We start from the raw sequence: 25,309 nt of genomic DNA on the forward strand, positions 1-25,309 counted from the left end.
CTCAACACCAAACTAGCAACCTTAAGGGAGAAATATTGAAAAAGAAGTATTACGACATTCTAATGAAGGACACATCTACAATGTCTGAAACTCAACTCAAAGACTATCAGGCCTTTTGTAAAATAATTAGGCATAAACTAGGAATCTAGTATTAATTTGTTAGGTAGTTTTAATTTGTTGTATTGTCTTTTAATTTGAATTTTAGGAATCATGTTTCACTTGTATTTTTTTATTTGTAATCGTATTTTAATTTGTTTAATTTTTTTATTTGTGAAACTAGCCGTTATAAAACTAGTTGTTGCAAAACTATCCGTTATGAAACTAGCCGTTGTACATTTTTCTATTTAATTGTGAATTCTCATTCATTGTTGTAAGTTTCCTTCAAACAATATTCTTCTTTCACTTGTTTATGCAATCAATCATTCATACAATAGGTTGAAATAATGACTTCGATAGAGTTTGGAAACAAATTGATTATGAAACACTTGACGACGATAGTGATGAATAAGTCATGAGCTACTTACGTGCAATGCAACAACAAGGAGGCAACAACAATCAACACAGAAGGCCTAGAAGAGTCATTAATCTCAATCGTGAAGATGAACATCTACAATTGATAAATGACTATTTCTTAGAAAATTTGATATACACAGAGACTCAATTCCGACATAGGTTCCAAATACGACAACAATTGTTCAATCAAATTGTCAATGCTCTTAGTAATCACAATGAATATTTCCAAATGAGACTTGATGCTGTTGGTAGAATGGGTCTCTCGCCATTGCAAAAGTGCACTGCAGCTATTTGTATATTGGCATACAAATCACTTGCTGATTGTGTGGAAGAGTACGTTAGAATTGGCCAATGCACTACAGCTCAATGGTTACAAAAATTTGTAAGGGGTGTCAATGAGATATTTGGACAAGAGTACTTGAGAAGACCTAACGACAATGACATCAATCGCCTACTACAAATTGGAGATGCACAAGGATTTCTAGGTATGCTAGGTTATATTGATTGCATGCATTGGGAGTAGAAAAATCGTCCAATTGCATGACAGGGTCAATATCGTAGAGGTGATCATTGCAAACCCATAACAATACTTGAAGTTGTCGCTTCACAAGACTTGTGGATTTGACATGCATTTTTTGGAGTTGCAAATTCAAACAATGACATTAATGTGTTAAACAAATCGCCTGTGTTTGATGACGTTTTGCAAGGTCGAGCTCTTCCAGTACAATTTACAATTAATGAAACTCCATATAATATGGGGTATTATTTTGCAGATGATATTTATCCTGATTGAGCCACATTTGTGAAAAGCATACCAATGCCACAAGGTTCCAAAAGAAAATTATTTGCAAAATATCAAGAAGAAGCGAGAAAGAATGTGGAACGAGCATTTGGTGTGCTCAAATCTCGATTCGCAATTATATGTGGTCCATCGCGTGCCTAAAACATGGATACGATGAAGGATATAATGTTGGCATGTACTATATTGCATAACATGATTGTCGAAGATGAATGAGATACGTTCAGTGGTAATGTGGATGTTGAATATGATCACATAGTTAATGATATTTCAAATGTTGAAGTATCGCATGATGCTCCTCTTAACTTTACTACATACTTACAAACAAGACAAATTCATCAACAATTTTAAACAGACTTAGTGGAACATATTTGAAAATATTACAGTTACAATAACAATAAAATTTAATTTTTCTTTTGCATTAATGTGTTGCATTTATTCATAAATAAAAATTAAATTTATGCTCATTTTCTATTTCTTAATATTTATAAATTTTTTTCTTCCTTATTTCATTAAAATTAATTACTTAATTAATTATATTTAATTTAATAAAAATTTAAATAAAATATTTAAAAATAAGATTCGTGTTTAACCTACACAAAGTGATCTAAGATTTCAAAATGAGATGAAATAAAAATATCTTAAAATCTTAAGTGACATTTGTGGATTAACCAAAAAACCAAAAAATATCTAAGATCTCAATATAAACATTCTACCGTAATTAAAAACAATTGAAATTGAGGAGAAAAAGAAAAAAAGTGGGACCCGCGGGTGCAGAGGAAAATCCAAAATGGGGGCAAAAAGGAAACAGTTTCTAAATGCCCAGAGAACACAACACGGAGCCATGCAAAGTTGCCGTTTCCAGCAAACCTCTCTGGTTATTTGAGGTAAAACGCTTTGCAGTCTCGCAAATCGCAACAACCCCTTCGTCTTCTCAGTAAAAGGGGTCTTACTTACTTAGTGTCTTCGTTCGTATCTTCAACCCTGAATTCGCTTCTCCTCCCAAAGCACCACCACCACCTCTAATTAATTCCTCGTTCAGTTGGGCATGTTTGCGCATTTCTGAGAGAGCGAGAAAATAAAGCCAATGGGTCGAGGGAAAATCGAGATCAAAAGAATCGACAATGCTAGCAGCAGACAAGTCACGTTCTCGAAGCGGAGAACAGGGTTGTTCAAGAAGGCTCAGGAACTTTCCATTCTCTGTGACGCCGAGGTTGCTGTCATAGTTTTCTCCAACACTGGCAAGCTCTTCGAGTTTTCCAGTTCCGGGTGCGTCCCCTCGGGTTTTCCAACACCCTTGCATGTCCTCTTACTTTTATCTATTGGCTCTTCGCGGGATTGACACAAGCTAAAACAACTAAAACTTCCCCTTTAGGTCTATTAGAAAAAAAAATGTTAGGTTAATTAAATTATTAGTTCTTAAACTTTTTTAAAATTCAGATTTAAATCCTTAAACTTTTGTTTTGTTTGACTGATCATAAGTTTTTCAACTTTTTTTCATTAGGGTTTTTAGTGCTTTAAAGTTTTGTTTGATTGATTAAGGTCCTTAGATTTTTAGAAATTTTAGTTTTTAGTATATGAACAAAAACTTGAACTGATTATTTTTATTTATTTAACGAGATTTTAAGGATAAAAAACTAAATTTTTTTCAAAGTTTAGAAACCAAAACCTTAATGGAAAAAGGGACATTAGTCTAAAGACTAAAAACTTTAATGGAAAAAAATTAAAAGACATTAATCAATCAAACAAAAACTTATTGGAAAAAAGTTAAATGGCATTCAACCAGTTTAGGAATTAAAAACTTAACACCCAAAAATATTTGCTATTAGTCTTCACAAAGTAAAAAGACCCACCACATTTAAAGTAAAAAAATTCTTTTCATTCGCACCTACGCTAATGTTTCACTTCCAAAACCTTCTCCCAGTTGAATTATTTTTTTTTTTTTTTTGTGTTTTAGTGTCTACCCCGATGCATGCACTAAAAAAATATTAACTTATGGTTTTGAACATTTTGTGTGTGTGTGTGTGATCTGTTTTACATGGTTATCTTATCAGGGAAGTTATGGTTTTGGAGTGAATTTCAACTATGTAAAAGGTTGAAAATTTAAATTTTCTGTTGGTTTGTGTGTAATTGAGGATCATTGCTCCAACAATTCTGTATCTATGAACTTCATTTATCCACTGTTCAGCACTTGTTGAAATATGTCAGGGGTCACTGTCTATCTCAGGTCTGTTCAGGGCAACCCTACTAATGGATTGTGTCCTGTTTGACTGTTCATTGTTTTCACTTTTATGTATTAGTTTTATATAAATAATCAGCTGAAATTTTCAAAATTAGTTTGTCTGGTGTTCAATTTCACCATATTTTGTATATATGATTTAATTAAAAATACTAAAGTTTATACAACTATACAAGCTTCTAGAATCTATTGCTTTATGTCAAAGGCGCTGAGTATATAAAAGATTTTATAAAATTAATATGATGGTCAATGGATAAATTGAAGGAAAGTAAGGTAAATGATTTTATTTGGTCTAACAGGTCTCAGTTCCTAGATTAGTAGTGATTGTATAATACTGCTTTCACTAATGTTTCCCCTGGTGAAATGCAAGACTGCAATGTTAAAGAAACATGTGTTGTATGTTTGTGTGATGTTGCAGATGGATGGATCAAAACAGTACGATAAGAATTATAGTCTAAACACAATACACAGGCTTAAGCTAACAGACAGTCTTTCTCAAACTCACTTGGTAGTTGATACAAACTACTGACAAAATACTGAAACTGCCAGGCCATGCCATATACATCTTGTTAGAAAGTGAGTTATGAGTCTAACTCAACCCTACAAAACTGACTTTTAAGGTGACAATTACTCCCCACTTATATAATTTATACACTATTTTTAGTCGATATGGGACTTCAACATGTCCCATTTTGCTCACGGTTACCTGTCATGTGGGACTTTCAACACCCCCCTTTATTTAGGGGTGACCACAATTTATGTGGCTTTTCCAACACATATAAAAAAGACAATACAATAGCTGTCATGCAAATGCTTAACTGCCAAAAGACACAATACATAACTGTCCTATCAAATTCATACATGGGAGGGAAAATGCCCTGGCTCATTTCCTACAAACTATATTATTTTGTATACTTACAAATCCTTCTTGCAGTATGAAGCGAACACTTTCAAGATACAACAAATGCCTTGGTTCTACAGATGCTGCTGTAGCAGAAATTATGACACAGGTACTCTCTTTTACTCCTCTTTCCTATTAACCTTCATTAAGGTTTCACTGTCTTAGAAATAGGTTGAGCATTTTTCGATACACGTAAGAAATATATTTTTTTTTTATCAAGTTTATTAGCTTTATTTATAGTCCAAACAGAACTCTTCATTAAAACCATTAAAATGGACCTTAATCTGAATGGCCCCTTTGAAAGATTGGTTTTTGACAGTACACAATGGGGTTGTTTAAATGTAGCCGACCCTATGCAGTGATAAAGACTTTGATTGTTGTTGTTTTTGAATTGTGCATTCTATTTTTTTGCAATGTTGTTTATCATAAAATTGACAATATATTATAGCACAAGCATTTAATTGTCAATGGGAAAATAAAAAATTTATTTGCCGAAAATGAATTTCACTTTGGTTTCCTGTTAGATATATGGTGGAAGGCTAGAAAAGGAAGAAGTGGTTTGGGCCTATGGTACAAAAAGGGCAAGATGGGAAATATTCAACCTAATGAGCTACAGCTTAACAATCTGGCCTATGAAGGCAGGCAATCATTTATTTTTGGGCTGGCTGTTGCCACAGGGCAGAGAAGTTTTCCTTCTCTGATTTGTTGTTTTCTTTCATTCTAAGGTTTTAAACCTTCCATTTTACCCTCTTAGAATGTGAGTTTGGGCCTAACTCAATCCTAAAAGTTAGCTCATAAGGTGAGGATTGTCCTCCACTTATATATTCTATCTTGCCCTTATCTCTAGCCGATGTGAGACTTGAATTTTTTCCAATATAATCAGAGCACGATTCTGAGTATTTTCTACATATCTACAGTAAATTTGGTTTCTATCACCTGCTAATTCATATGCAGTACTTCTTATAAGTCTGTACATGATTTCCTTATGAGAAAAAGGGTTACACAATGACAGTGTAAAAAGTTTTACACAGTCATCCAATCACAACCCACCATGTATGGTAAGTTAGTTGACTTTTAAAATAATTATCTTAAAGCAATTCAAACGGTGATTTGTGATTGGATGATGGTGTAAAACTGTTTTACACCATCAATGCATAGACATTAAACTCTTTCCTTATTTAAGATTCAGACAAACTTTCAATCAATTATGTGTTTTGGAGCTGCATTGTTAATTGTAAATTATATTTCCATATAACGGACAATAGATCCTGTGAAAGGCACTTGTTAGATTATGTTTTTCTGCCTGTTAAATATTCAGGTCTAGTTTTAAATTAATCTCTTTTCTGATTTAAATAATTCATAAACTTGTTCAATAAGTGGAACTTAAATCTCATATTAAATATTAATATACATACTTCATTTGGTGTTTTATTAGCATGCCTCAAATATGTGATCAGTCTCACAAGGATTGCGTTTGACTTCAATGGGTAAACTTGAATCTGTTACCACATTGTGGCAGGCAATAGTTGGTACTTCACCTTAGATCCAAGGATTTGTGATGCCAAGAACTATAAAGAATCGGCAGTTTTCAGTTTTAGAAATTCAATGATTGTTTCTTTGAATGATTAATATAGCAATATGTGATAGGCAATTTTAGATTATTTCTTGACATTCTTGTGTTTTTGTCTTGTCAATATCATTATTTTGATTAATGACAAGTATTCTCTAGAAGTAAGCATTCATGCTGCATTATATCCCTCAATAGACATTCAGTATGGTGTTATTTTGAAGTTTTATAGTATATTCTGAAAGCTAATCACAAAGAGTAAATGATCGATTTAGCTCTGGTAATTTTTGAACACACTACCCCAACTGGAACTCTATAATTAGTGATTAGATGTGAAGTAAGAACCATTAACTCAGGTACTATATTATACATACAATACACTCCTCCATTTTATCCACCATGCTTGAATCCTATGGCTTGCACCTCCCTCTATTTCTCCATTGTTTTGTATGATGTACTCAAGATGCTTAAGCCATGTGACTCATGGTACGGTATTGTCTCCAATTTCTACCTTTAAGATATAAAATAAGTACAACTTTTTGTTTTATGTCTTGACATTCAATTGCCATTGTAGATAATCTATTTGGTAGTTTGGTTATCTTAGCTGTAAATATTATTTTCCCTGCATTGCTTTTAAAATTTCTTTCATTAGGTACTTCGTTGTTATCATCTCTCCTTTGTTTCATTATGGGATTATTATGTTTACTAATATATTTTTTTCTTTAGAAGGAAGATTCTAAGATGGTGGAGATTCTAAGAGAGGAAATTGAAAAGCTAGAAACAAAGCAATTGTATGTGTTCTGTCAATCTGTTAGAAAATTTCTTTTATATTATTGTTATTTTGCATTCTCCTTTTCTTTTTCTGTCGATAGCAGTACAACTTATGAATACTTTACCTTTGTGACTATAGACAGTTGGTGGGTAAGGATCTGACAGGATTGGGTTTAAAGGAATTGCAAAATTTAGAGCAGCAACTTAATGAGGGGTTATTGTCTGTCAAGGCGAGAAAGGTCTCACTTATCCCTCTTCCCCTTCACTACGTTCCTTTTTTTTCCTTTTCATTGAGGGTCACCAATAGAGCATAATTAATGGTTTCTGTTCAGAGCAATGTTCAACCCTTAACATTTGATCTTTCAGGAGGAATTACTCATGGAGCAACTAGAGCAATCTAGAGTTCAGGTATATTGGAATCAGAGGTTAGGTTTAGGAAGTTATAATAATGGACCTCACAAACCTAGGAGAATTTGCAAGAAAATTTGATATTATATGTGAAAATGGCTTATTTATAGGACTGATATAGTGATATCCACCCATAAAGCATTTAACCAAATGATGAACTCTCTCAGCCTACATCATGTTAGTGAATATTTGACTATTTGTAAATAAGAAATCAACCCTTTCAATGATAATTGTTATTCTCAAAGGAAATCTTATAAATGTATTTTTGTTGGTATTTCTATAAGCAAAGATAATGTGTAATTTCTCTCAATATGGAAGATATGATTTCTGAAATAGGTAGATCAATAACTTCAGAAGAAGCAGAGAATTTCATAATAGATATTTATGAACTGCACCAGATCAGCATGATATTTATGAACTACACCAGATCAGCATGTTAGACCTTATGTGCAGTTGAAGAATTTGATTTTAGTGTTTAGAAATTTGTGGATAAAACTGAAATGTGTATCAATTTGAGGATTTAATATAACTTGGAAATATACTAATTACTTTTTCGTAGTAAAGGAAAAAGGTATATGTTCCTTTTGTCATAGTAACTTGTTTGGTTTATTTTTTTCAGGAACAGCGGGTTATGTTGGAGAATGAAACTTTGCGAAGACAGGCAAATATTATTCACTTGTTATTCTTAATGTGCAATATTGATCTTCCAGCATCTCTTGTCTTTGAATGATGTATGTCACTAATAGCTTTGTCTTTCTGTCTATATCATGTTATAGATTGAGGAGCTTCGGTGTCTGTTTCCACAATCAGAAAGCATGGTCCCATTCCAATACCAACATACTGAAAGAAAGAATACTTTTGTAAATACTGGCGCCAGATGTCTCAACTTGGCTAATAACTGTGGAAATGAGAAAGGGAGTTCAGATACAGCATTTCATTTGGGGTACTATGTTTTTCAATTACCACACTTTTAAAATAAGTTGCGTAAGATCTTGATGGCCTACATTTGCTGTGTGAAACTGAAAACAATACTTTTATTTATTTTCCTGGATAAAATACCTTCCCTATGATTTGGGTCAAAAACAGTTGATTTGGGTCAAAAACAGTCTCAAGCAACTGAAGCCACACATGATCAATTCTGTCAGTGTTTTTTGCTTTCAGCTTATATTAACAAAACAAGTGCCTTGCATGACTTCTGCATAGGGTTATGTTGCAATAGTCGCATATATATTTGAATTCAACAAGTTTTCTTGCATTAGTTTTTCCATTATTAATTAAACCTCTTTCCCTCAGTTTTTTTATCTAGAGCATTTTCAGACCTAGATAAATTAGTTAGCTACACACCTTAAAAGATTTGAATGTACTAAAGCACACAGCAAGTTTTGAAGGATCTTCCTCCTATTTTATGTTCATTTCCCGACTTTTCTGGTCTCATTCTGTAGGTTGCCTGCTGGTGTTCAAGAGGAAGGCCCCCAAGAAAGAAACCTTTTCAAATGACTCAGCCTAGTTCTCTGATTTTCTTATTTCAACAGGGAAAATAGAATTTCAGACTAATTTATTGCATTTGTAGTTATGTACAATATAGATTAGGGAGAAAAGGTATGACCAAAAGTGATTCTCAAGTTATAAATTGGAATTTGGCTCTTTTAGAATATTGACAAGATGCACATTGACCATTTTTACCAAATTCTGGCCTAATTAACTGTGAAAGGTCTTATGAAGACAATGTTTAGGTTTTTTTTTACTGCTCCACTTTAATCTTTCTTTATGTTTTCTTCTTTGATCATGGGCAACCACCAACTTGGTGGCAGCTGCCTATACCATCATTTCACCAACTTGGTTTATTTATTTAACTGTCTTAATGTTTAGGTTTATTTTACTGTTCCACATTAGTCTATCTTTATGTTTTCTTTCTGTCCTAATCATGTGCAACCACCAACTTGGTTGCTGAATGATGCAAGGCAATTATACATTTCCGTGGTCTTTACAATTTGTATGTAAACAGATACTTGCAATGGTAAAAAAAACTTGCTTATTTTCAGTTTTCCTGTAATGCGTGGGCTGCTGTTTCTAGTCTGCGCGCCATGTGAACAAGAAGAAAACCACATTTAAAGTAAAATGTTTAATTATGCTTAAAAATGTAGTGTAATGGTCCTTTCTCTCCTTGATGCATAATTGGAGATATTTATTTTTTTCATATGGAGGGACAAGTGACATGGAAGGGGAATCATTTTCCTTGTCTTATAGGGGAGGAAAAAAAATCGTTTTGTTTAGAGAATTGTTGAGAAAAAGAAAAGCCATTATTTTGTGGGAGATAAGTTTTCCTAAACATGTGAAAGTAAAAAAAAAAAAAAACCGTATTAAGTTTGTTGACAAAGTTGCATAATTTTGAATCATGAATAGGTTGTCAACTGAAAATATGAAGAACCATAATTTTATTATTCATTATATATGTTCCTAATTGTGCAAATAATCACTAGGACTAGGTATTACTAGTTACATGACTGGATACAATTTATAAACAATACAAAAGCAATTAAAAACTATTGATCTATACATAATATATATGGTCAGACACTTTATTTTTGTGGCTGTTTCTGTAGCCGAAAGCCATCAATTAATTCGGATCTCTGAGTCATTACATTGGCAAACAGATTATCCACCTCCTTCCTTATATCATCAGATAGCTTCTCCAACACACTCAGCTTTGTCTGCAATTCCTTGGCTGCATCATGTCTCACTTCATCAGAAGCAACAAGAAGGTTAGAAACAGCATTGTTTACCTCTTTGATCTCACTGAAGATTGGCCTTTGCTTCATCAACTGTTCACCGATTTTGGAATCAAGCGTGGCAACTAGAGAACCACCATCAAACCCTCCAGCAATTTTTCTCAGCTCCATGTATGGCTTACCATCACCATATAAACAAGACAACATAACCCCACATACCCAGAATCCAATACTCCTCATTTCCTTTACAGCCTCATGAACCATCCACTCCTTGCCAGAGAAAAAAACCCTTTTTTCGTCATCATGATCTTGACCAAAGTTGGTGCTGAAACACCCTTGTTGAAGTTGAATTGCTTTCAGATATGGCTTTGTAGCCAAAGAAGGTGAATTCTCCACTAGGGTCAAACCATGAACCAGAGAAAGGCTAGCTTGGCCAAGATGAGAAAAACAAGAAGAAATGGAATTCAGAAGCTCTAGCAAACTCAAGGTGTAGCTCAAGTAGTACCCTTCAATGGAAAAAATCTCCCATTTACTCATTGGGTAGTCAATATCCGCAACAAGCTTTGCAAAAGCCTTGTTGATTAAGGGCAAGAGGTCAAAACACCTTCCAAACCATGTCAAGGACAAGGTCTCTGATCCAGGTTTCAAATCCAATGCTAATTGGTCAATTGATTTGGACACATAGGATTTAAACGCAAGAAGTGAAGATGATAACTCCTCTGGTTGAGGATGTGTAATGGCATGGTGGCGATTCTCCAGCTTGAAGTTGAAGTAACGTTTTGCAAGTTTCTCTGTCAAAAGTACCATTAGTTATTGGAAGCTAACTAGAACACAGCGATGATGATGCTTCAAAGCTTTAAAAATGGGTGGTGTTGACAACTAAAATTCAGAAGAAATGTTTCAAAAAGTTTAGTTGTGTACGCTAGACTAAATGATTATGTTATCAAGTTTCTGCGGTTATTATATTATATAGATTTTGAGGTTTTGTTTGGATTGATCTTAAAAAAAGTGGGCTATATATAAAGTAGTATGTAGACCAAACAACACAGAATTTTGTGATTTAAAACACGGAAGAAACAAGGGGCAAATTAATTTGGCGGCGGTCAAATGTGCTTATCCTTGGGACTCGATTTTGCGTTGAAGTCAACTTTAAACACACGGTGTTGCACTTGCATATGCACTTGCGCGCACAATTGGGTCCACTTGGACATGCCTTGAAGCACAATCCAGCTACCTAAGCTAGCAATAAACTATAATTTTATCCTAATAAATTTAATTTGGTGTATTTTATTTCTAATTTTTTAAAAAACTTATGGATTATATTCTCTATAATTTTACTCTAGCATAATTTCACTTTTTATTCTCAAATTTTTTTGACAAATTTTACACCAATATAATTTTTGGCAAATTTTGTCCTAAAATTTTATTTTTTGGTCAATTCTATTCCTAATTTTTTGCTTATTAATGGATAAATAATTTGGAGTAAAATTCGCAGGTTTGTTAATAATTAAAGATAAAGATAAGATGTGTCAAATTAAAAAATTAATAGTGAAATTCTCATATTAGTTGACGTGTGATGATGCACCAAAGATTTCATGTTCCTTTGTCTCCTTTTTTAGCAACGGTAGCAAATAAGCACCTTTTCTAATTAAGCGCTCCAGCCAAATAAATAAATTATTTTTTTAGTTTAGATTGACGCAAATTATTTTGAGTAACTACGACCCCAAAGCCATACAGTATTTTGAGTGAGCGATTAATGTTATATTTGGAACCATGTTTTGTTGCCATGTTGGCCTAAAAGCTAGGCATATTAGTTGCATCACTCATACGTCGATACACGTGTTTTTTCACACATTGAGATGCGGATCCAAATATATGATTATTCTATGCTGACCCAATTAGGATTAATTAGGATTCATTAACGATTGGTTTAGTAGTCCCCGCAAGAAGCATCTCCAAGGTTAATTGGGATATAAACTCAAGACCACTTAATTGAAGAACATAAGACACTGTCACCTGTGTCAATCGTTATTCATAGTTAAAATTAAGTTAACTAAACATTAAAATAAAATGTATATATTTAAATATACATACTGTAATTATGAAATTTTAGGAATAACTAATTCATTGTATATGTACTTGTGGTGTTAATTGTTAAGCATGTACCAAAATAACTTGTAGATATAATAATAAACTAGTATATATCAAATGCATCCATATAATTTATGTTTATTGATAATTAAATAAGATATGAGAAAATAAGTGATGTATCAATAGTGTAAAAAAATTGTGATGGTGATGTGGTGTTCTTACCAATGTTCCGTTAATGCCACTTGAATGCACGGGAAATTATTTACGAGTACAAATTGGGTGGAGGAACCTGTAAAAGCTTTGATACTTTAGTCAATTTAGGCTCAAAAGAATGAGTTTTGATGAGCATATATGAGATATCCCTTGATGTGTGCTTGTGTATGGAAAAAAATGTGCATTGGTAGGGAGTAGCTCGTTCTTATTATTTAGGTATGATTTGAGTGACTTTTATAAGGATTGGCCTGATTGGAATATTGATTGAGGAAATCATGCAATTAGTCATTATAGTTGTTGATCATGTGTATTATTAATGCCTCGTTATAGTGCAGATTCTCTAGCTAGCATGATTTGAGGATTAACAAGTTTAATAATTATGATTAAGATGCTTGATGATGAAGCCGACTGATGTCCTTGGGACCGTGAGGGTACAGAATTCCACAAGTTATGCGAGTGTTATAAGTTGAAGAAACTTTTTTAAGTTGCTCGAGATCTTAGGGTCGAAAGGGTAAAAATGTATTATTTCATAATATTAATATAATATAATAAAAACTTCGTACCCCATTGCCCGGAGGCTCTTCGCTATGCGAAGGTATGGGGGAGGGATGTTGATTAATATAATATAATAATCTAATATTATTTTAAATATGAAGGAGCATTAAATTTAAATTTTAAACTGAGATGAAATCACACTAAAAAAGTAGATTTTATATAAAAACTAGTAAGGTACCTCCTGGTGTATTCACACAAATTATTTCTATTTTTACACATATTTAAAATACATTTGTTTATAAAATTAAATATTTTCATTAATAAGATAAAAATAATTAACTAATTAAGTTCTCCAACGAGAGGGCTCCGTTTGATATTGGGAGCATAGTGCACAAATGCAGAGATTATCTTGGCAATGGTTGTTGTACAAAAAGGGGATTAAACGGGGTTGCTCTTTCTCTTCTTGGTATTCTCAACCTTTAGAATGCCTATAGACAGTTTTAGTTGGATTTTATTATATTGTTGATTTCCTATACAGCGGGACTTGACTTTTTGTTAATATGGTCCCTTTTGCTAGGGTGACGTATAGTATCTTGCTTTATATCCTTTTTTTTTAAGTAATGTTTTTTTTTAGAAAAATGTAAATTATATTAAACCCAAAATGATACATCAATAAACGGGACATACCCCGTAGTTAGAGAAAATCAAAAGTCTCCATAATACAATAAGGTCTATATCAAGATGTTAAAACAAATGCAACAGGTGCGTTTGTCTATACATAAGAAACTTAATCTTGCTAATAACCTCTATTACAGAAAATTGATAATCTTCAAAAATCAGCTTGTTTCTAGACAGCCAGATGCCGTAGACTATAATTGTTATAGCCAGACAACGAAATTTCCCTTGAACACCTGATGTGGATTTGCCCCTAATTAAAGAGTCAATAATGAGCTGCAAAGAAGTGAAACGTCTGCGGAAAGGAGCCAAATCACGAATATGAGCCCAAACTTGGAGAGATTTTCTACAAGAAAAGAACAAATGAGCATTTGACTCAGCCTCATTTGAACATAAAAGGCAGAGAGAACCCTTCTTCAAAAAAACAGCTTTGTCAAGAGTAAGCAGCCGGTTCCTTTTAGCAAGCCATAGAATGAAAGATATCTTAGGGGGGATTGCTGGGTTCCATATAACAGAACACCAACTAACAGTAGGTTTGGCACCTCTAATGTATTCATAGACTTTGCCAACAAGCAATTGTTCATTGGTGATCCAAAGATTGAATCTTCTTTTTACCTTCTTCCGTACTTAGCTCTTTGGAGATAATAAAGTCCCTTATTTGAATGATTCTCTTTATCAAAACTGAATTTGATGAAGAAGTATTGTAATTCCACACATCACTCCCTCTGAAATAGTAATGGTGAACCCACCGAATCCATAGAGAATCTTTCTTACAATGAAAGTTCCACAGGATACGGGAAAGAAGCACAAGTTTTCAGTCCTTGAGATTAAAAAGGCCTAAACCTCCTTCTTTTTTCAGAGAACAAACTACTGACCAAGCAACCAATGGCTTGTTTTTGCCAATATCCGCTTTGCCCCACAGAAAATTACAGCACGAAGCGTTGATCCGGTCCATAACAGATTGAGGCAAAGGAAAAATTCTCATCCAGAAATTCACAATTCCTTGAATAACTGCTCTGATAAACTCTAGCTTACCTGCATAAGATAAAGACTTCCTGCTCCATCCCTAAATCAAGCCACTAATCTTGGAAAGCAAGGGAGCACAGTGGCATACATTTAATCTAGATGATAAATGGGGAACACTCAAGTATCTAAAAGGGAAGCCACCCAAGCTAAATCCAGTAAGCTGTTGAATATGAGAAAGCTCATGAGACCTAATACCGAATGAGTATATGGCAGATTTATCAGAGCTGATGGAAAGTCCTGAAACCTTACAAAAGTGCTTAAGCTTGACAAACATAGTTGACACATAAGGGATATCTCCTCTAGATAGAAGCATAATATCATCTGCAAAAGCCAAATGAGATAGTTGAATACCTGCACAGTTGGGATGAAATTTAAAATTGGCATCATCCTTGAGGCTGCTCATATCTCTGGAAAAGTACTCCAAACAAAGTACAAACAGATCAGGGGAGAGAGGATCCCCTTGTCTAAGACCTCGCTGCCCTTTGAAGTGGCCATAAATGGATCCATTGACTGTCACACTAAAGAAAGTGAAAGAAACACATTCCATGATCCAAGTACAGAACTGGGCGGGGAAGCCAATGGACTTAAGCATCCAATCCAAGAATTCCCAGGAAATGGAATCATAAGCTTTATGCAAGTCAATTTTCAGGAGGCATCTCAGAGAGGATCTTTTCTGTGCATATTTGCGCAAAATCTCTTGAACTAGGAAGATGTTGTCCATCATCTTTCTGTTCTTAATGAAGACAGTTTGAGTTTCTCCAATAATAGTCTCAAGCACATGGACTATACGATTGGCCAGAATTTTAAACACAATCTTGTATAACAAATTACAGCATAAGTAACCCTTATGTTTATCTAATATATACTAGTTTTTGATATTGAGAGCATAGTGGGACAAATATAGAGATTATCTTGGCAATGGTTGTTGTACAAAAAGAGGATTAAGCGGAGTTTCTCTTTCTATTCTTGGTGTTCTCAACCTTTAGAATTCTTATGGACAGTTTTAGTTGGATTTTGTTACATTGTTGATTTCCCTATACAGCGGGACTTTCCTTTTTGTTAACATGGTCCCTTTTGCTTGGGTGGCGTATAGTATCTTACTTCATATCCTATCTTTTTTTATGTAAACCTTCTGTTTATCTAATATATACTAGTTTTTGACTCGTTCAACCATGCACTACACTAGGTTATCACTCACCAATTTAAGTTTTTTTTTTGGTTTTGTATTGTATGTAATATAATATGTTATACTTTTTTATCTTTGTACATTCATAAAAAAAATATAATTTTACCATAATAATTTATATATTAATGTAACATCAGGTAAAATGTTTATCTCTGTAAATTAAGTAAATTGTTTTTACTTATTTTTATAAATAAAAAAGTTCATTCCTATGTGATATATTTTATATATAATTTTTATTTTAATATATTGACATATACATATTAATGTATAGAAAAAAATTAAAATTTGTCCAGATAAAAAATCACAAATAATTTATTTAATTGAGAACATAATAAGAAAAAGAAAAAATAATACTTATGTGTTTAAAAAGTTACTTTCAGACACTAATTTTACGTGGAGAAAATAATAGTGATTATATTAATATTTGACTTTTTTATTCAAGGTTTAATTACTCATCTAATCTTTATAGTTTTTAAATTTATTTATTTTAGTCTCTATAGTTAATAAGTGAATTTTTTAGTACTTGAAGTTTAATAAGTGAATTTTTTAGTTCATGATATTTACATTTTAATTCCCAAAAAGTTTCTGTTAATTTTTTTTACCTTTGTTAGTTAAAGAATTTTAATGGAATGAACTTTAATTTAGGAATTAAAAGATAAATTTCAGGGACTAAAAATTCACTTATTAATCACAGAGATTAAATGAGTGATTAAATCTTTATTCAATTAAATATATATTAATTATGTAAAATAAATATTAACTTTGATCAGCAAAAATTATTTAATTAAAACATTTATCCTTGGGAATTCATTGTAATTTTCTTAATTATTTTTATAAAAAATTTGATCACCGTGTGTTATATTTTATATATTTTATGTGATAAGTTAAGTTTAAATCTCTCCATATTTTCATGAAAACGAATGACCTATTTGTTATATTTTTTTTATATGTTCTATTATCACAAAATAAAACAATCAATAAATTATTTAAATCAGGAAAGAGATAACCGTAATATATATATATATATATATATATATATATATATATATATATATATATATTTCAATTATTAAAATAAAAAACATAATTTAACTATAACAATTTAAATAGTAATTTTACTTCAAATAAATTGTTCATCGTAGTTATCTAAACAAAAAATTTCTTCTTACTTTTATAAATAAAAAAATCATCTTTATGCAATATATTTTATGATAATTTTTAATTTAATATATTGACGTATACATATCATATCATGTACAAAAGAAAATTAAAAATAATCTTCGATAGAGGTACACGGTCTAAAACCACCCTATTTGCCAATAAGTGAGCAACGTGATCAAATTGGCACAACACTATGTCTTTGTCATGTCATACACAGAGAATGTATGTAGATGCTAATGTCATACCCAAGAAGATCGTTTCTTCTTCTTTCTACCACTGCTATCAGAGTCATCGCTCTCCCTGTCTTCTCTCTCATCTGAATCGCTATATCTTCTCTTCTTCCTGCTCCTGTTACTTCTTTTTCTTCTATTCCTCCTACTCTTTCTTCGTCTACGTTCCATGTGTAGAGAAATTAGCACATGACACCGGCTCCATGTGTAGAGAAGCAGAGAATTTGCAGTCCTTAAACTGTGATCATGAAAGAAAGTATGAAATTGAGGCAATAATGGTGAGAGGATATAGAGGAAATGAGAAGTCTTATCCCAAACAGAAACGGGGAAAATAACATACGGGAGGTATGTTATTGCCGTTTTGACCTTCAAGACGACGATGATGGTGGTGCCTTCGTTCTCCTTGTTGTTGTCGTTTCTGCCGCCATTCTTTTTCTTCTGCAACATCATCAACACAAAATCAAAGCAGTGAGTGAGTGAGTGAGTGAGTGAGAGAGAGAGAGAGTTACCGTGCCTCTACATCATAACAGAACTAAGCGGAGCCTCTACTTCTTATCCTTCATGGGATTGGGGCCTAGGGTTTCTGCCCAATGAGAGAGACGATGCCGCAAGTGAGAGAGAGATGATGCACTTCGACGGAGGGCTTCACACGCGACAGAACTCTTCACCGAGGGAAGGCAAACTTGTTGATGGAGGGCGGCCGTGAAAGTTCGAGAGATTGAGCTTGTTGCGTAGAAGCTCAAGAGTTCGAGAGATTTTTGCTGGCTGCGCGCGTGGACTCATACATTGGGCTTTTAAACTCAACTGAGATAAGGATAAAATCCATCCTAATTTTTATGATCAACACACATTCTAAGAGATTTTCAATAACTATCTTAAAATATGCATCATAAAAGATTTTTTTCGGTGAAATAATTACAAAAATGTTACCGCCTTATTCTTATTTTCTAAGGTAGTTAATGTATGTCGTAAAAACACAAATTCCTAGTAGTGGTTGTGTAAAGGCTTAATGGATTTCAATGCCTTAATTATGTAAAGAAACACACTTATGCCTTAATTCAAATGCCATACTACATCTTTATAATACCATGACATGTTATGCTATTGTGCAAATTCAAGCACTGAAGCCACGTATAGGTCAATCCGCATCAAATCATGGTGTTAAAATAAATCATGTCCAACCATGTCATCATATGACTGAAGGATTATACCCAGTATTATTATGCTACAATTACATCATGGCTTCTGCCACTGCTATATGGGCTTGAAAAAAGTGTCAAAAAGCAATGAGACCCACGCAATTGAATTTATGAACACATGAACCTCCTGTGTAAGCTTAAATGAGACACAGGTACATTCGGGGATGTGGTATCTAGAATGGTAAAACCCATGCATCACTACAAAATCACGAATTCAATCTGCTAATGAGATCGAGATGATTTGACGATGACAAATTTCAGAAGTCTGCACCGAAAATTGATTTTAATCAAGGTGTCGCCGACATATAGAGTCTCTTTCCCATGTTCTTATAAGTTATCTCTCATTGGACTGTAATATCACACAACATGCGCACATACATGCGAAAGATGGAAAAAACTTCGAGCACACTAAATTAGTTCTCCTATATTTTAATTTACTATCATAATCTTGTTTTTTTAAATTGGCTATTTGAGTCCTCATGACTAAATTAAACGTTGACTATTAACCAAAAAAATGTTGACTGTCATGTGTCATTATCTAATTAATGACACGTGACAGTCAACGACCAATTACATAATGACATGTGATAATCAATGTTTTTTGTTAACAATCAATGTTCAAATTTAGTTATGGAGACTCAAATAGTCAATTTGAAAAAAAAAAGGAGAACTCTAATAATAAAATAAAATGTATGGAAACCGATTTGGTGAGTTGGGATAAATAGGGAGACTATTTTTGTAATTAACCTTTTTTATGGCACTTATCAAATCCAAACGCCAAAAGTACATGTATGATATACCATAATTTTTAATAGTCAAAGAACATGTTGATGCATGCCACTATCATATTGTGTCAATAAAGGACCAAGTGCCGATCAAATTCTTGGACTAAACGAATCCATATTGGATTAGGACTAACTTGCTAAGAAAATTAGATCTGAATAAATCAATCAACTAATAGGACTAAATAAACTTAGACTAGATCGAGATCGACTAATTGAGAATATTATATCTAAGTAGACCAATTAGCTACTAGGACTAAATAAACTTTGACTTGATCGAGTTTGACTAGTCGGGAATATTACATCTGAGTAGATCAATCGGTTTCTTGGACTATATAAACTCATACTCGATTGACACCTACTAGTCAAGAATATTATGAGATCCATTGGCTCCTTGGACTAAGTCAACTCCAACTAGATCGAGACCGACTAGTCAAGAATATGAGATTCAAGTAGACTCATCGACTTCTTAGACTAAGGCTAGATTGAGACCACCTAGATGAGAATATTAGATCCAAGTAAGCCAATCGGCTTCTTGGACTAAGCGAACTCTGACTAGATCGAGACCAACTAGCTGAAAATATTAGATTCAAGCAGACCAATCGATTTCTTGGACTAAACAAACTTCGTCTAGATCGAGACCGACTGGCTAAGAATGTTAAATCTGAGTAGAACAACTGGTCATCTGGACTAAATAAACCTTGACTAAATTGAGACTGACTAGCCGAGAATATTATAGTAGACTTATCAATTTCTTGGACTAAGCGTTCCCCAACTCAAAGATTGAAGGATGATGGCACTTGGAGTTTGAAGTGATCAAATAGACTAGGAAATCCAAGTTCTCTAGAGTCAAAACAACCATTGTGCAAGACCGAAGAAACTCCAAGATTATTCGACATAATAGACTCCCAGCTAAACAAGTTGAGGAGTGAAATTACTTGATAGACCGAAGAGGGTCTAAGAACCCCTAGGCTTGATGTAATTGCAATTACTCGATAGACCGAAGAGGATCTATGAACCCCTTGGCTCAACCAATCATTCCCTAATCAATTAAATTAGATAATTTTATATGGTACTTAGTTGATAAAAGCATGCATGCATATTTAGTCGAGGTACGATTCAACATTTTGACCAGACCTACCTAGTTGCCAATTTGACCATTCATCTAACTTGATTTGACCTTTTGGCATTTTGGTTTGGCAAATCTAGCATTCTTGCTCAATTTCACAACAAGATGAGTATGGCCTTTACTCAACATCTAGGATTGACCCTAAGAGCATTTAAGGTTGACCTCTTAAACATCATAGCACGAGCTAAATGACCAACACTCGACTCAAGGAACCCAAGGTAGGGTACTTCTACTTGTAACAGTTCTCTTGAGTCAAAGTTTTTTTTTTGGGGCGGGGGGGTGGGGGGGGGGGGGTGGGGGGATGTGTACTACTTAGTATCGACAAGAACCCTCGATAAGAAACTCGACCAATTAACGACTGGGACCTACTCAATGTCACTTGGTTCAAGGGACCCAAAGTCAAATACCACCCAACCTTTTGATATGTGAAATAGGGAAATGTGGCCTTCAAGTGGTCACTTTAAAAAAAAGTGTTATTATTTCATTAATCAAAACAAAGATACCTTATTCGATGGGCCAAATGGATGATGACCCTCAAGTATCCTAAAAACATCTTGACAAGAAAAGACGTAACCATTACACTTTCCTTGAAAATGTATAACACCATTTAATACATTTGAACAAAGTAACAATTGACAAGATGTCACTTTGAATACTCCACCATTTAGACTTGACCCTGACTGAGTACTCTTATTTCCCTTTATAACTAAGCTAAATACTTGGCTAAAGAGGATATCCCCTCTCAGACTTGACTACAACTAAGACCAATGAGAACCACTCGTACTCGACTGATTGATAACAATATCAAAGTAGAGGACTACAAATATTTTTTTTACAAAAGTTCCTACAACCAACTTTAGAGCTTGGGGGGCATATGTACCACTTGGACTCGGCAAGCCTCTTTTAGGGATGACAATGGGTAGCATCCTATAGTACTCGTCCCCATACCCACCTTTTAAAAAAATACTCGTACGTAGTCCCATACTCATGTAAGTTGCAACTTTAATCTTAATCCCCATACTCGATGGGTACGTATATACCCATGACTCGCACCCATGACCCACACTTATAAAGTTAATAAATCAATAAAAAAATATTTATTATAAAAATTACTACAAGTAAATTGAAAAATTACTCTTAAGAAGCAATTAACTAATTCATGAAGACTAATATAATATAAGTGGTTTTATTTTATTTCAAGACTACCCACGACATTAAATAGTTTAAGAGGTGATTATTTTTCAAAGTTATTTTTTTTAACCAATGAGTGTAGATTGTTTTGTTGATAACTCCATAAGTGCACTCATTTTCATGGAGAAATGAGTGCATATCATTGATAGACCTCATAATTAATTAGGGTTAAAAAGAAAATTTAACAATAGAGTAGTCTTATGTTTCTTATAATTAAAACCAAGAAAACATTGCATTTTATTTCTTATATATAGGACAGAAAGTAGTATTAAAAACAAGCAAACATAACATTGATTTGTCAAAGCTTAAGTCATAAATAAACATTACAAATATAATCATCCAAATTACGATGATAAGTCATTAAATAGGTGCAAATCTACACTACTAACTGAAGCACCACACAAAATATCATTCAGAATTTGAAGCCAATATTAAAATAACTTGTCAACAAATTCAAGAGTTTATAAATAAAAATAAATAGTAGTTCAATATTCTTAAATAAAATATGAAACAAATTTAATATAAGGTATATTGAATTAGAATTCACTATTCTATGTTAAATTGTTATTGTTAGTCATAAAATTAGGAAAATATAATTTTTATATAGAAAAATATATGTGTAATATTAATTATTTAGTTAAGTAATATATTTTAATATATTAATATTTAATATGTTATATATATATATATATATATATATATATATATATATATATATATATAATGCAGGTAGAGTTGAGCAAACAGGCTGGGGCCCATGGGCTATCCACAAAATCCACAGCCCGCATGGTATATGAACCTCATTTTTTTGAGCCCGTTTAAAAATAGGCTTTTTAGCTCGCTTCACAAAATCCATGGGTTAAATGGGTTTTACCCACGGGCCCGTAGGTATTTTAACATTTACTAACAAAAAAAAATAATGTGTGGTTTAGCAAACATGGATTATTTTAGCAAAACTAAAACCCCTAAAACTAAAAATATATTCAAGACAGATTTCCTACCCTAATTCCCTATCTTTGTTTTTTCTTCACCATAGTCCGCAATAGCCTAAGCCTTGCTCTCCCCCACTCTGCCATGACCTCCACAGCTCCAGTGTGCAACCTTGCTCTCCATCACATTGTCACTCCTCGTGCTCGAAGTCTCTCTCTCTCACAGTCTCACTTCTTTGCAAAAAAACAACAAGTTCTAGCTTATAAGCTCTCCATTTTCAATTCCTTTTTAAACACTATAGATTATACTAAGAGTGTGTTTGGAAATTCTAAGAATTTCAAATGCTTCAATTTAAATTTCTTCATTTTTAAAATTCTGCGTCTGGATAAAAAATTAAATTTCTTCATTTTCAAAATTTTGTGTTTGGATAAAGAAATTGAATTTCTTTATTTTCAAAATTTCTTATTTTGATAAAATAATCAAATGCATTCTTTTTTAAAATTTGATATTTGAATAAAACAATTTTTTTAATAAAATATTTATTTTTTAATAAGAAAAAGTGACACTCGTGTTGGTTGTCCAATTGAGAGATCCAATGAGACGCTATGATGCAGTTGGAGGACCTATGATGGTGCTGATTCATGCAACAAGTGCTTACACAAAAGGGAAGGAGGAGGAGAAAAGGTTCAAGGTAACAAGCATGCATGTGGGGGGTTTCAAGTTATTAAAGGGTCCAAGACAACCACTACTCTGTTACAATCACATTAAATTCTGTTATGCATGGTGATATAATCATATTCATATCCACATGATTGTCTAAATCATCCTCCACAAATTCAAATATTGCAATTTAATAGCCACAACTTCGTTAACTCACTAAAATTATTCTTTTAATGGTTAGTGCAGAATTTTTCTCACAACGGAGAAGAAACAATAGCAAATCACAAGTATATCCAACAACAACAAAAAATCAAATGACTAGATTTTATATCAGTGTGATCATATTCCTACGTAAGCACAACTAAACAAACTACATAAGGGCCATCTTCCTCGGTCTCGTATTAAAAGCTTCCATTTCTGTGTATCCATAGCTAGCAAAAAGTATTTTCAATGTGATACAATAGTGCGTTCACTGTATATCTATATTGAGACCAAATAGAAGAATAACAATCACGAAGATTCTAATAGGAACCAGCTAAATGAAAAGTATATAGACAAAAAGGCATTCTCCTTCAAGCTAATCGGCATCAGATCTTTAGCTACAAATCTAAGAATTATCATCTAAACGGGATGCTCTTTTAAAATGTTGAGAAGTTATGAATTTTGACAACTTTCGAAACACTGTAATGTGCACATCATTAATTCACCAGAAACATTATTTTATTTTAATATACTTTTCAATAAACATTACTATTATTGTGTGAATTTACCTTTGCTCACATCATTAATTAATAAAAGTTGCATAAAAATTTATCAGCAACAACAACAATAATAATTTATCAGCAGCTAAACAAACTTAATTATCCACAATTTGGCTCAACAACAATTTTAGTTGAAAGTCAAGACAATGAAACCTAAAATTAAAATCCTAAAACCCTACAAGTACCACTGCCACCTCATACGCAATGCAAAAGCACAAGAAGAAGCTGAATAAAATGTTTGTTTGAATGTGCATATTACCTAGACGGAGTCGGCACTGACGATTTTGTCATTGAGGCGCTTTGCGAGTTCCAATGCGAGGCGACTCTTGCCAAAATCAGTAGGTCCAGAAATCAAAATTACCTTCTTTTTCTTCTTCGTTTCAGACACAGTCACTAGAAACCGCTGCCGACAGGTAAACAAGTGTGGAGGGAGAAACTGTTGCAAGAGAGAGAGAAGAGTGAGAAACTATTGCAAGAATGAAGGAGCGAGAGAAAACCTGTCATATCCTAACACAATCACCTTCTTTTTCTTCTTCATTTCCGACGCAGTCACCAGAAACCGCCGCCGACAGCTAAACAAGTGCGAAGGTTCTCGGAATAGTGCGGGAGGAGAAACTGTTGCAAGAGAGAGGAAATAGTGAGAGAATGAAGGAGCGAGAGAGAACTTGTTGTATCCTAAGTTCACAAAAGAATTTCAAATTCTTTTGAAAGAATTTAAAATCCTAATATTTAAGTTAATTAAAATACCTGAATAAAATACTAAAATTTCAATTTCTTTTCAAATTTTTATCCAAACACCTTATTTAACTGAAAAATAATTAAAATCCTTAAAAAAAATTGAATTACCCTATTAAATTTCTCCATCCAATCAGACTGTAACTTCAAGTTTTACTAGATCAATTTTTAATGTGTTACAGTTTTATAATTGGGTGCATATAAATCTCATATGATAGTCTGTATTTTGTGCAATAATTTATCTTGGTTGGCCAATTACAAATTACTGAATTCTCTTAGCACAGTTTCGATGATAAATTCATTATAGGCTTATTTATAGCTTTCCTTTGAATCCATTCAATTTTATTCAACTTTTTTGCTGAGTACCTTATTGACTTCAATAATGTGAGATGAATATCCTTTCTTTTCTACTTTTAGGATCATAACTTATTAAGATGTCATTTTAGTTACCCTAAAAGCTTTGGTTGACTCATAAGTCCTAAGTATGGGTTCTCTCGTGTTAATTACCTTATGTGATATGAGATTACCTTTTGAATCATAACATGTCTTGCTGCTTTTAATCAGCCTTGATCATTGTAGAAGAAGTGAACAAATCTTTAGAGATTGAAAATTGGAGTAACTAACTACATCAAGGATGAAGCCAAACATTATCATTGAAGATTGATAATTATTTGATGTGTTATTTAAAAATTTAATAAACTATCTATTTGTATTATATTATTTGTACTTGGACTTGTTTGGATTTAGACTTTACACTTCACCTAATCTAGACTTGAGTATTTTATAGTTGATATTACCTATATGTATTGTATTTATGTGCATTTAAAATGGTTTGTTTAAACAATTCACAATTTTTAAGTTGTGTGTGTGTGTGAATGTGAGCTGGCCTACAAAACCCGCAAGCTATACACTTTCAAA

General features: G+C 33.0%; 2 protein-coding genes and 1 pseudogene across 2 annotated transcripts; 2 read left to right on the forward strand and 1 right to left on the reverse strand.

The window, feature by feature from the left end:
- The first annotated feature begins 511 nt into the window (after positions 1-511).
- Positions 512-1,663, forward strand: LOC114372935 (annotated as a pseudogene).
- A 427-nt stretch (positions 1,664-2,090) lies between these two features.
- Positions 2,091-8,950, forward strand: LOC114377507 (agamous-like MADS-box protein AGL15). The gene is made up of 8 exons (XM_028336049.1): positions 2,091-2,581; positions 4,486-4,561; positions 6,746-6,810; positions 6,930-7,029; positions 7,157-7,198; positions 7,818-7,859; positions 7,975-8,141; positions 8,641-8,950. Exons 1-8 carry the CDS (start codon positions 2,400-2,402, stop codon positions 8,693-8,695), a joined length of 729 nt encoding a protein of 242 aa, XP_028191850.1. The 5' UTR covers positions 2,091-2,399; the 3' UTR covers positions 8,696-8,950.
- Positions 8,951-9,598: 648 nt separating this feature from the next.
- LOC114377506 (UPF0496 protein 4-like) lies at positions 9,599-10,923 on the reverse strand. Its single transcript, XM_028336047.1, has one exon. The coding sequence runs from the start codon at positions 10,732-10,734 to the stop codon at positions 9,778-9,780; it is 957 nt and encodes a 318-aa protein (XP_028191848.1). The 5' UTR covers positions 10,735-10,923; the 3' UTR covers positions 9,599-9,777.
- Positions 10,924-25,309: the final 14,386 nt, after the last annotated feature.

This window comes from Glycine soja, chromosome 11, assembly GCF_004193775.1.
Source record: "Glycine soja cultivar W05 chromosome 11, ASM419377v2, whole genome shotgun sequence".
Taxonomy (NCBI): Eukaryota; Viridiplantae; Streptophyta; class Magnoliopsida; order Fabales; family Fabaceae; genus Glycine; species Glycine soja.